Source organism: Talpa occidentalis, unplaced genomic scaffold (genome assembly GCF_014898055.3).
Source record: "Talpa occidentalis isolate TD23 unplaced genomic scaffold, MPIMG_talOcc4v2.1 talOcc4.7, whole genome shotgun sequence".
NCBI classification, from domain to species: Eukaryota; Metazoa; Chordata; class Mammalia; order Eulipotyphla; family Talpidae; genus Talpa; species Talpa occidentalis.
Genome location: NW_023605083.1, coordinates 106,427,836 through 106,440,784, shown reverse-complemented (window position 1 = coordinate 106,440,784; position 12,949 = coordinate 106,427,836). Strand labels below are relative to the sequence as shown.

Here is a 12,949-nt window from a genome sequence, read left to right as displayed (position 1 = left end):
GTCACAGGAGCTACCTAAGGACTATTTTCTCCAAATAGCCTGAGTGTCTTTCTATAACACAAATCAGAGCACATTGTTCTGCTGCTTAAAGCACCGCAGTGGCTTCCCAAAGACCTCAGGTCCCCTCAATACAGCTTCCCAGGTGCTGCATGGTCAGGCCTGCATGTTGTCTTATTCTGCACCCAGTCTCTGAGCCATCCTGAAATGTGTGCAGCGCCCTGCATGCTTCCATACTCTGCTCTCAGGCCTTGGCACATGCTGTTCCCTCTGCTCAGGCAATTCCCCCTCTTCCCAGCAGCTAACCATTTCCTCTGATTCGTTCCTCCTTTCTTTCCAGGTCTCTGCTGAGACATCACTTCTTCACAAAGTCTTGTCAGACTCTCCTCTCCCCACTCCCAAATAGTGGGCTCTTTGAGCTCTGTTCTGCCCCAGGTGGGCTATGTTTACCACTGGCCTCGCTGATGTGTGTGACCGCTTGACCAATCTGTGTCCCTGTCTACAACAGGTGGTGAGCTCTGGGTGGACAGGAAGAGACTGCCTCCTCTTTCACCACCATGGCCCCAGGGCCTAATGCAGCATCTGGTACTATGCACAGGGTTTGCAGAATGACAGAATGAGCGCAAAAAAAATGTTGTACCACCTCTTCTGACAAGACATCATGACCTATTACTGTGGCAGAGGAAAGAGGGCCTAGCCTGTGTGTCCCCTTCAACTCCAACCCTTAGAGGCCTGGGGGTTCTGGGCTGACAAGCCTGGTGGTTTTCAGGTGGAGTGAGGAGCACAGCATGAAGGTGCCTTCACAGGCACCCACCCACCTTCACTGTTCCTTCCACTTCCACAAACCAGCGTCTTAACATGGCCTGGATCTGGCCGTCGGTCAGCTCAGGGTTGGCATTGTGGATTTTCTTCTTGACCAGGTCCTCCAGCAGGAGACGCCTCAGTCTCCAGTAGAAAAAGGTACGGGATGTTTTCCAGTCTAGGATGTCCTACACACAGATAAGAAAAAGCTTAGTCATTCCAGCTCAGTGCCCGCCACAGCCACACCCCCCTACTTTCCTCCAAGTTGCTAGACTCGAGCTGACCATGAGCTTCCCAGTTTAGAGCCCCAGGCCCAGCTGACTGCAGCACCGTACATAGCAAGGGGCCTATCTGAGCTCACCCTACACAGGGCTGACATGTTCTGGAGAAGCTGTGAACTCTCAGATTAGTTGAGTGAGGAACAGGTTTTGAGCAGATGGCTCAAACTACTTGAATGCAGATCCAATGAGAATGAGCTGCTGCTGGAACCTTGACCCTAGAGTACTTCACAGCCTGCAACAGCTGTCCTCAGGAGCACATGTGACTCAGTTTCCCATTAGTAAAATAGAGCTTGACTCTGAGGAGCCCACAGTTACCTAAATCATAATTGCTTTAGGATGACCATGGATACAGTAAAAGGGAAACTCTCTTAAAAAAAAAAAAAAACACACCTGAAAACGGTTTCCTCTGCACACGCTGTTTTAATCTAGCCCTAACAGCACCCCGTCCGTGAGCCCATGTGCACGAGGCGTGCACTCCCTCACTCGCAGGTCTCTGACAAGTCGGGAGAAGTGGCAACCACTGTACTTACGTTAATAACACCCTTCTCCTGCATCCGGCCCGGTGTGTCGTGCAAGTCAGCAAACTGCACGGCTACCTGATGGTAAATGGGAATTAGGAATTCCTCCCGCTCCTTCAACTTGTTCTCCAGCTCCTTCCGCTCAGCTGCACTTAACTCTGGGGTGCCTGCAATTAAATAAACCTGCCCGTCACACACTGGGTGACCAGGAGTCTCCGCAGAGACTCAGCCAGTCACAGGAATCTCTCTCTCTCTCTCTCTCTCTCTCTCTCTCTCTCACACACACACACACACACACACACACACACACACAGCTACCCCCTGCTGCCTGGCTCTCCATTGTCTTCATCACCTCTTTGCTGAGTAACAGGACTCCCTCTGCAAGATGCCAGACCTGGCCTCACCCTGCCACAGGGAGCCACATGCCCTTGCCCCGTGGAAGCGACTCTAAGAAGCAGCATGGGTGTCCTCCCCAGGTCTCTCCCTGAGCAGGTGCAAGCAGCCACCTTGAGGCCTGGGTCTCCCATCATTTATTTCACTGACTGACATGCCCCCCTCTCCGCGGCAGCACGCGGCACCCATGACCTCTGACCAGTGAGAGAGTGGCTGGACTCTCCCAGGGTGGGGCATGGTAGAAGAGCCTCTCTGCCTTCGAGCACCAACCAGCATCTCTTTTCCCCATGTCCACCCCAGTTACCCACCACCTTGATAAGGACCGGAACCCTTCCGAAAGTTGCACACTGCTTTACTCCGCAGCATCGAATCTCAGGTTTGGGTAACTGTAACCTAAAACTGGTAGAATCCACTCTAAAGAGACTGGATCTGTGTGTCTCATGCCAACTCAGTGGATTAGTCAGCCCCTAGCCTCCTGCCTGGTTGCTGCTGCCAGAGCCAACCCTTGCCCACAATGAAACAGGCATTCTGGTTCTTGGGCTAATGGAGAAGGAAGAGGGAAGAAGAGAAAGGCAGTCGATGATGATCCCCATTTGGATCATCAGGCTTATAAGCACACAGTACCCTCATTCAACAGATAGGAGCCTATGGGATTCTTATAACCAGGGGGACCCCCCCATCAATAGTGTCCAGTAGAGGTGTTGCTACTCTGTGCTTTTCTTCTTAACTCTCAGAGTGGGACTTGCAATCAATACTGGAAATTTAGGTGCCTAGTAAAGAGGAGTAAGTCTAGCCGAAGGAGCAATAGGTGACAGTCCCTGGCGTAGGGACAACCTCAAGTGCTTTGTCACCAAAGCTGACTAATAAATACATGACCACCAGTGATGGGATGCAAAAGGGAAAGGCCTATTTCAAGCATGTCTGCCTGGGAACAGGCCTTGCTTTTTATGCCACTATGAATCAAATGCCATAAACAGCCTTGGGCTGGTGAGTGAGCCGTCAGTATTATACATAAACACATGTTAATAGAATAGGGATGCAACTCTAGTACCTAGTTTCATTTTTATGAGGTTTTTGGACACCCAATGCCATTCTCTCTCTCTCTCTCTCTCTCTCTCTTTCTCTCTCTCTCTCTCCCCCTCCCCATCACTACTTTGAAACTGATGAAGAGTGCTGAAGACATCTTTTCTTGGGTTCCCACATCCAGGACAATCACTGCCCTGTTGCTTTGAGGTCCTGACACGTTGGCACCCTTGTCTTCCAAACAGGCAAACAGACCGACTGAGGGATGAGATTAAGGCCCCTTCATTCTAGTGTGATCTGCCTGAAGAACTGATGGGAGGAAGACTAACTGGTTTATTCTGAGATGAGATTTTCTCAGTTACAATATCCTTGACAGAGCAGCAAATATTTTTCCTTCTCCAGTGAAAGGAACCAAGACTCTTTGAGAAATGGATGAATCCAGGGCTAGGGAGGAAAACTGAAAGACGGGTCTGAACATATCACAAAAAGCAAGGAAGTGCTCAAAAAATGATTGGGACATGTTAGAAGGACACAGGAGTTAGTTTAAAGGTATTCTCATTGGCCAAATCTGGGATAATTTGAGCATCATTTTATCAAAATAGGGTAATGATATTTATGATATTTATTATCAGATACAATATTTATGGAATAAAATAAGAACCTTGAGTCCCTCCTGATAAAAATAATTAACTGGGGGATGAGGAGGAGTTCTTTCCAGCAGAATAACAATTAATAGCCATAAAGAAATGATGGAATTAGAAAATCACCATTTTACAACCATCACAGTAGCTGATCTTGCCAAGAATTATCAATGGCTAACTGATAATTAGCGGGTGAAAGTGTGATGAGGAACAGAATGTTTACATGGTCTCAAAATATCTCCTGACACACTACTTATTAATTACAAAGGGGGAAATGGTAACTTTATAGTGGGTTAACTGGTGAACATTATCTTAAACAAGTAATCAAATTACCATCATAAAGAACAGGACAGACTGATAGCACATGCCACATGATACAATGTCCTCAAAAGGACACAACATCACTTTTGCAATGTTCCTGCCAAACGTAAATAATCTGACTCGAACCATTGGAAAATATAAGACAAAGAAAGTCAAAGAACCACTGTAAAGTGGACTAAAAATACTTGATAACTGCAGTGTGTGGTCTGGGATTAGACATCTTTGGGAGGACTGGTAAAATTTTAACATGGATCATGAACGAGGCAGTAGTACTGCGCTAGTGTTATAGTTCCTGATTTTGATAAGTGTATGTGGTTACATAAAAGAAACTCTGCATTCTTAGACTAATACTTATCCATTAAGGAGCATGATGTCTATGGATTACTCTCAAATGGTTCAAAGAAAGTGTGTGTGCGTGTGTGTGTGTAGAAAGTGACAACATGCACATGGGCATGCAGAAATGATAAAGCAAATGAGACAAGATGGCAGCAATAGATGAAGCTGAAGAACAGGCATTGGAAGTTTTGTACTAGTCTGATACCTTTTTGTGAAATTACATTAAATGGAAAGTTAAAAAATTAAGCCAAACTAAAAAACTTTTCCTGGTTCCCTAATGCATACAATCAATAATCAAAGTTAACATTACATTATCCTCATTTTACAGGTGAAGAAACTGAGTCTCTGACAATGGATGTGAGCTCCCAAGGTCAGAGAGCTAAAAAAGAGCAAGGCCAGGACTCATGCGCAGAAGTTTGGTTCTGAAGCCTTTGACACCAGGTTGTGTCTTCTTGCTTACTGGGGCAGAAGACAAATGCTTCAGTTAGGCACATCCCTTTAATTTCAGAAAAGGGTAAGTGATGATGGCAGAATCCTGGTTGATAAAGCTGAAGGTCCCTCATAACTCCATTCCACAACTGAGATAATCCCTCCAATTCCCCTTTGGTAGGTTGGATATGATTTCTTAGATAGCCCTAAGATTCAGGGGTAGCTCCTCCTGTTATTGTGAAATCAAGATCTAACACAACAGGTAAAAATCACAGCTCTGTTGGGGGGTGAGGGATGACCGTGAACAGGATCATGGACATGACTGAACAGTGAGTTCCAGGCCCTTACAACAGTCTCCCTCACGGCACACACTTGTGTGCACACACATACAGGTGCACCGATATATAACACATACCATTTACTAAACATTTGCTATGTGCTGGCACTCAGTGCTTCCAGAATCACATGGCTTGTAAGTAACCATTCACAGTTCAGACCTACATCTGGCCAGCTGTTACCACTGCCGCCACCACTGCTGCCACGTTGAATACCTCGTTACCTTGTACTTTCCAAATTGCTTCACATACGTCATATCTAATCCTTACGATAACCCAAACCGACAGACAGGGTATCTATTTTACAAATAAGAAAACCAAGGCTCTGAAATGTAAAGTGACTTGCCAAATGGCATCCAGCTCTTAGGTAGCAAAGCTGGTATTTACACTTGGGTCTGGTTGTCTCCAAAACCTGTGTTCTTCCACATTAAAGGATACTGAAGGCAGCCAAGCAGAGACCCTGGCAGTGGTGACAAAGAGTTTGATTCATTATGTTAAAGAGGAGTTAAGAGCACTGGGGGCAGAGGAGGAGTCACAGTCTAGGAGCACAGCCTTCTGGGAATAGGGCCTTGGCTTTTCCAAGCTGGAGCAACAGAGAAGGCTGCCTCCAGGACCAACAAAGGTCTCATACAACCAATCAAGCTATTCTAGAGCTTTCAAAGAACAATGTATTAACACCTGTGATGCTCTGGTCCTCCAGAGACTGGAAGATGACAGAGCGTCCCCTAAAGACTGCCTTGTTTGATACCTTCAGTAATATCTCTGATCACAGCTCAAGATCTACCTCAAAAAGGCATTAAAGGACAAGGCAGAAATAGAGAATGTATATATTTTAAAATGCACATGAGAAAGTCAAGGATTTGTTTGGAGGGGGGGTGGAAAAGGGAGGTTCTCTAAATTTTATTTTCTAAAAACAAAAGGCTGCTCTCAAGCTCGTTAGACCCTTGCATAGCATACCGAGGGCCCCTCTCTCCTTGTACAGCAAAGCAGCCAGCCCTGGTAATGATTTAGAGGAGATTAACAAATATGTCAATGTCTATTTTCTGCTTAATTTAAAAGCGGCGTCTATAAAGATTTTTGACTTCTGAACCCTGTTCTCCTGAAAGAAAGAAGGTAAGAATGAGGAGGGGGATAAAGAGTGATTATCCTATCATTGATCGTTTGTCAGGAGCATTTCTTATTCACTGGGCTATTGTAAAAAGCTAAGCTCTCGATCAATCCCGTAAGCTCCCTGTACAATTAAATATCTTGGAATGGTTTTCATTCTTTTCTAGCCAGATTGCAGGGCCTCAGGGTTTTTAGGAAACCAAGTCGGTGTGTGTGCGTGCGTGTGTTTAAGAATATGCTACAGAGGGGAAAGCCATTCTTTTCTAAAGGCTTAAGTGGGAGGGCAGAGGTAGGCTGCTCTCCTCTCTTCCCCAAATAAGATCTCCCAAGAAATAATAAAAATCCAACCTTAAAATTTTAATGTAAAGAGTTAAATACAGAAGAGGCATTACTACTTCGGTCAAGTAGGAGTAGCTACTGTTATTGAGATGTTACAATGTTCATCTCATTTAATCCTTGAAACAATCCTAAAAGATCACGAGTCTACAGATGAGAAAACTGGGGCACAAAAAAGTGAAGTAACTGGCCAAGGCCACAGAGGTAGGGAAGAGAGTGGGGATTTTGGCTAAGGTATCCTGCCTTCAAAGCTCATGCTATTTAAATGAAACAAATACCCAAAAATGTCCAAAGGGCAGTTGCCTGTCGGGTTTTCTCGGGGCCAGGACATAATGAAAAACCACATCTCTCTTCCATGGTGTCGAAGCTGAAGGGAAGTGTCCAAGGAGACGGCTGGCTTCTGCAGGTGGTGTTTCACCTGCTGGTACACTGGAGGCAGCAAGGGAAGGGTGCCCGGCCTAAGGCGGGGAAGCCTCTTCCTGGCGGATCAGGATCTTTTGGGGAGGGATGAGACCTTCAAAGCTTAGAATGAAAATCTGATTGCTGGGCTAAAAATTCTCTGCTCAGCCAGAGGCACAAGATGACCTTGCAGAAATCTCTTTCCTTTTGTGAACTCAGTCTCTCATCTATGTAAAAACAACAACCCTAATCTGCCAAAAAGGAAACATGTTTTACAAAAGAAGGTGATATTAAAGTGTTTTTTAGTCTTAACTTTTTTTAAATTTATATTAACAAACCTAAGTAAATTTAAACCAATTTTAACCTGGATGGGTACTCTTCCTTCTCTTAAGAAAGCCATTTGCTTTGATTGGTTAAATACTTATACTAAAGAAAACACCTAGACTGCCCTCTGCACTAAGCTCCTGAATATCTCAGACATAAGGACACATACCCATTCCTCAACCTTGAAATTGAAAAAGTCAGCAAAAAAAAAAAAAAAAAGAAAGAGAGGACTGGAGTCTTATTAACATTCAGAACTATAAACATAAGTAGCTGTTTAAAAGATCTATGGAATCACATTCTATATTGAAGGAAATTTCTCGATAAAGATAGTAAGATGAGTAAAAACAAGAACCTTGCAAAACTATTTTTGTGTCCATACAGGTGTTCCTTTCTTTACACAAAAGCATTCTTGAAAAACTGCGTAAATCAGATCCTGTTTTAAATGCCTTAGGGGAGCTATTTAGAAGGAACCCTGCAGTGAATCCTTTGGTAAAGCAAATAATCCTTTTGTAATGGGAATAATTTCTCCTCAATGTACCTAGTTTTTTTTTTTTTTAAATCCCATTTTCATATATCTGCTTTTCTTCAAAGGGAGATGTACCTATCTCAATACAACTGCATTTGCATATTGATTTTAACAGCAATTCTCTCAAGGATGTTTAACCCTAAAATTCCTTACAATGGTATTAGTGCTCTGCTGTTCATATTTTAGGAATCATTATAGTAAACCCAGAGATTTCCAAATAAGAATAAAAAATGTATTACCTAAGGTCACAGAACTTAACATTAGGGGAACCAGACTTGACAAATATAATTTTTTTTTTTGGCTTTTACATATTTACTAATTTATTTATTTTTTATTTTATATATTTTTTACAAAATTTTTCATTTTTGCACAATGTATGCATTTTCATCTTCGTTATAGTCCCCATACAATTCCCACCTCCCTTGTTTTGATCCTACTCCCTCCACCCCACCCCCTACTTATTAACCTGTTCAAGCCCCCATATTTTCTACTTAATGAATTTTGTATAAAATATTTATAGGGCCTGCCTGGTAGCGCAAGGGGTTAAGATGCAACCTATGAAGCTATTTGCAGCTTCTGCAGCACTAGTTCGATCCCCAGCCCGCCAGGGAGCTACCCACATGGCGCAGGAGACCTCTCCTGTCTTGCCTGCTGCTGTATTTCAATCTGCCTGTTCTGCTCCCCACTCTGTTTCTGGTGAGTTCTCTCACCCCCACACCTCTGGCCTGTACCCAGTTCTTGTATATATAAATAAATCTTTAAAATAAAATAAAATAGGGGGCCTCCCTAATGGCACAAGGGGTTAAGCACTGCACTATGAAGCAATCAAAAGCCTCTGGAGCACCAGTTTGATTCCCAGCCAGCCAGGGAGCAACCCACATGGTGCAGCAGACTCCTGCCTCACCCACTGCTCCCCTCAGCAGTGTATTTCATCAGTCTACCTGTTCTGTTCCCCACTCTGTCTCTGGTGAATCCTCTCTCCCCCCCCCCCACATCTCTGGCCTTTACCCCAGCTCTTTTATGTATAAATAAATAAATCTTTAAATAAAATAAAATAAAATATTAAAAAAAAAGTATTACCACCACTCCATCCCCATCCTTTCCCACCCCCAGTCCTATTCTCAGTGCCTCCATCCAAACACCTCCACACAAGAGTCCAGAAACAGCACAGAATTCTCTAAATCCTAGTGGCAACAGGGCAGGAGGACAAGTGGAGAGGCAGAGACCGGGGCCAGCAGGGACCCAAGGGAAGAGGGTGGCTCAGACCCATTCTGACAACAGCCTGCATGCAGGCAGGAGGAGCTTAGGTTCAGTCTCACAAAATGCCTGCCAGACCCCTGCAGCCTACAGAGAACTGTGAATGGTACTTCCTGGGAAGAGACAAGCCCAGTTGCTCTCGTAAGCACAACCAGATGAATGGATCAGTCCGAACCACTGCTTCTCCTTCCCAGGAAATGTTACCATTGCGCTGAAGTGCATCAAGCCAACAAGCTTCTGTATCAATGTGATGAGGTTGTAAGCTGTTGCTCACTTGAAGAGGCAAGATCCCACAGTCTCTTCCTTTGGGGCAGAAAACCTCATGTGTCTTCCTCAGCCTACCTCCCACAGAGCCCAGCACTTGGGTGGCCATGGTGCCAGCGAGGATACTCCACATGCAATGGGAGAGCAGGCCAGAGGCCACTTCCCAACATCTTTCCCAGGCTTAAGGCTTAACTTTTCAGGGAAGGACATGCTTTCTGCCTCAAATAATAACTTTGACCCTTTTCAGCTTATGGTATCTTGAAGAGGGGACACAAATGGAAAAGCACACACAGCTCAGATACTTTGTTTTTTTTTTTTTTTTTAATTTTTTTTTTAATTTTTTTTTATTAAGGCATGTTTTATTTATTTATTTGTTTGTTTGTTTTTTTATACATGCACTGGGTACAGTCAGAAGTGCGGGAGGGTGAGAGAATTCACCAGAGCCAGAGCGAGGAGCAGAGCAGGCAGAAGGACCGAAGTACACTGCTGAGGGGAGCAGCGGGCGGCAGGAGAGGTCTGCAAGCCATGTGGGACCCTCCTCCGGTGGCCGGGGAGCAGCCGGGGATCGAACCGGTGCTGCAGAGGCCGCGGGCAGCTTCGCAACCCCGCGCTCAACCGCTGCGCCACCGGGGAGGCCCCAGCTCAGATACTTTGAATACTTCTGCCCAAAAAGCAGCTCAACCCTGAATCCCTTTAACCCAAGGAAGAGTCCCTTTCCTGTCATCTTGGCTGCTAAGTGAAGGCTGGGGAGGAAGGTCCGCCCCGAGGCTGTCACACACACATTGATCCTCACCCAGTACAGCACTCCATTCTGGGTGCGACTCGGCTGGAAGGGCAGTGCCTTGTCAGCCCATCTCTCCCAGGGCAAGCACTGTATAGGCCCAGTTGAGGTGCTACTTGGCAGGCAGCCAGGCTGTCTAAGGAACGAGGCCATGACTGGGATGTATGTCTGGAGCACAATGAAGTTCTACGAAGGGGCTCCTGTATTCCTTGTATTGAGGGAGAGGGACAGTGAGAAACATACAATTGCTTCACACTTGGTCTGGGCAGTTCTCTCTCTGAATTGGCTTGTCATTTCCCTCTGAACACGCAAGAGGGTGAGGATCCAGGAGCAGACCCGAGGTCACAGCACTCAAGAGGCCAGGCTCAGAAGGCCGCACTGTTCCGCAGCCACGCTCCTGGCTTTGTGAGGGGGCAGAAGGATGTCAGAGGGACACCAAGAGGTCTAGAAAGGCTGAGGCTCTAGATATGGAGGAGGGATTTAATTTTCCTAGATAACCAGAGCAGGGCACTATCCATCCCAAAGTGACTAACCGAGCTCTGACAACCCAGGCCTGGAACTGTCCAGCAATGCAAGGCTAGCATTTGGGCTTAATTCACCTGTCTTTCTGGGGTAGTTCCCTTGACCTCTATCAGAAATCAATGTACTATTTTCATACTCTTTCATAATCACAGGTCTATAAACTAGTATTCAGCACCTTCCGACCCAAACTAACTACACAAAATGGCAAAAAGTCATTTTTAAAAATAAAAATTCTGAGAGATGAAGTTAGTTGTCAGGAGTTCCTCATTACCCTTAGAGAAGTAGTAATCGTGCTTTGAACAACCTCTCCGCTGTGCACTGGTTTGTCTAGGGCCCTGGCAGCATGCTCCCCAGGGTGGAGGCTGATTTGGGGAGATTGGGAACAGCAGATAACATCCACTCCCACAGGCTTTCTTCTAAATCAGATCTTTCTCGGTGGAATTGGCTTTACATCACAAAAGAAAAGGATTCCTGCTTAATTTTGACCAGGCTCACTATTCAGCTGAGGTAAAATCTGAGGAAATTCTGAGAAAAGTAGAACGGAGGGAAGCAGAAACCCATTCTGGCGCTGACACGTTTATTTGTACTGCGGATGACGTATTTAATTTCTTTTTTTGCCTCAATCTTCCAATCTGGAAAATGAGATCATTTTCACTCACTCTGTGAAAAAGCATGCTGACAGTCTTGGGGTGCAGGCATTGAGAGGAGCCAAAAGCCATGGTGAACTCAAAAGAAGCTGGGCTCACAGCATATTCCATTATCTCCCTGGTGACCTGGGGGTGTGAGCTCCCTGAAAGCCTGCAAATGCCTACAAGACAAGACCATGTCTTTTTTTTCTATTTCCTTTCAGATTCCACTTGCTCCCCAGTGGACCTAAGCCACAGGGGATGCTGGAGACCTAACACAGCCCTCTCTTCTAATGATGCCAATCCCAAGCTTGAAAAAATGCTTCACAGGTTCAAAGCAAATGCACCTTCATCTGATCTTCACATTAGCTGGGTGGGTGGGAGTGTAATCTCCACTTTGTACGAGAAAAAACTGACATTCAAACAATTTACCTGCGAGCAACATACCCGAGACTCATACAGTTATTTTTATTCCAGACCCACTGCTCATGTTCCCAAGCTGCCCTGGGCCGGAGCCTGTTTCACATTTAGCAGACTGAGGATTCTTTCTCTAGTTCCATTTTGGTCAAGGTTAAATAAATATAGTTTTCTTCAATGAGAATAGGAAATTGATAATGGGATGATTTGTAACAAATGATTAAATGGCCATCAGTTGGCAGTCTCCTCCCTCTCCCCTTCCTGGGTTTCAAAAGTTAAAAGGTGCTGGGTGAAGGTGGGAGCGATATCACTTTCCTTCAAGAGAAAGAAGCTTCAGCCCCACACCCCTCACCATCCAGTCATTCTGCAAACAGATGTCAGAGAGGATCCCTCTTCCTACCACCCAGTTACTCTGAAGGGATGATAACAGCCATTGGGGGGTTAAAAAGAGGCAGTGAACCCCCAGTTAATGAGTAGGAATTCAGCAGGCAGTGTAAGATAAATGGAGCTCTCTCTGCTTCTGCTAGAGTCAGCATGAACTGCGGCCCTGCGGCTTGTTTGTGGCAAATGGAGTGCGCGAAATATCAAAGGGCAGTGATCCAGAAGAAGACCGACTTTGACAAATTTTAAATTGGCCAGAAAGAAAACCAGCAAAAAAGAGAAAAAAAAAGAAAAAGAAAAAAAAAAAAGAAGAAAAAAGGGAAAATTATGCAATTCGCTGTGTCCTGCAATTGTGGCATTGCTGCTTTTGTACAGAATTAGTAGTAAAAACAGCAGCAACGATCGCCGGATGCTGGGAGCAATTATGAGCCATCGAAGTGAGATGCTTATCAGTGGCTGAAGCTTTTAGAGCTCTCTCTATGTACAGTTGTAAGTAACTTGCTCTTGAGCTGCAGTTACTTTAATTAAAGTGTATGGGGTTGGTCAGAAATAATTATCCTGTTTGGAGAAGAAAGAGAAAAAACCCACCTCAACAATTCTGGGTGGCAATAGATTTTATAAACAACTCTGCCAATTTCTTGTTGTATGTGTGCATTTCCCATAAAAGGATCAAACTGCCAGTGGGTTAGTTAATGGTGGCTGTTACCTGATGGCAAGCAATGGGACACAAACAAGGTTTAGAGCAACTACAGTCACTATGTGTGGCAAGCAACCTGGCTCAGGGCTGCAAACAACAGGACATGTGGTCTCGAGAAGACAAGCAAACCCACAGAAGTTTCTGTTTCTCTAGATGGTGAGAAGATAGAACCACAAATGGCATTTTAGTAATTAAATTACTATTTGGGACACAAATGAGCCAGTTTCTCATTTTCAG

At 45.0% G+C, this 12,949-nt stretch overlaps 1 protein-coding gene across 8 annotated transcripts in view; it reads right to left on the bottom strand.

Annotated features, from left to right (window-relative positions):
* ACACA (acetyl-CoA carboxylase alpha) overlaps nt 1-12,949 on the bottom strand; it is a 262,049-nt gene that overhangs the window by 10,998 nt on the left and 238,102 nt on the right. For all 8 annotated transcript variants that reach the window (XM_054688839.1, XM_054688841.1, XM_037495224.2 and 5 more), the window contains 2 exons: nt 1,610-1,764; nt 816-986 (listed from right to left, as the gene is read on the bottom strand). In XM_054688839.1, the coding sequence (XP_054544814.1) occupies nt 816-986; nt 1,610-1,764 (326 nt within the window). The remainder of the gene's footprint in view (nt 1-815; nt 987-1,609; nt 1,765-12,949) is intronic.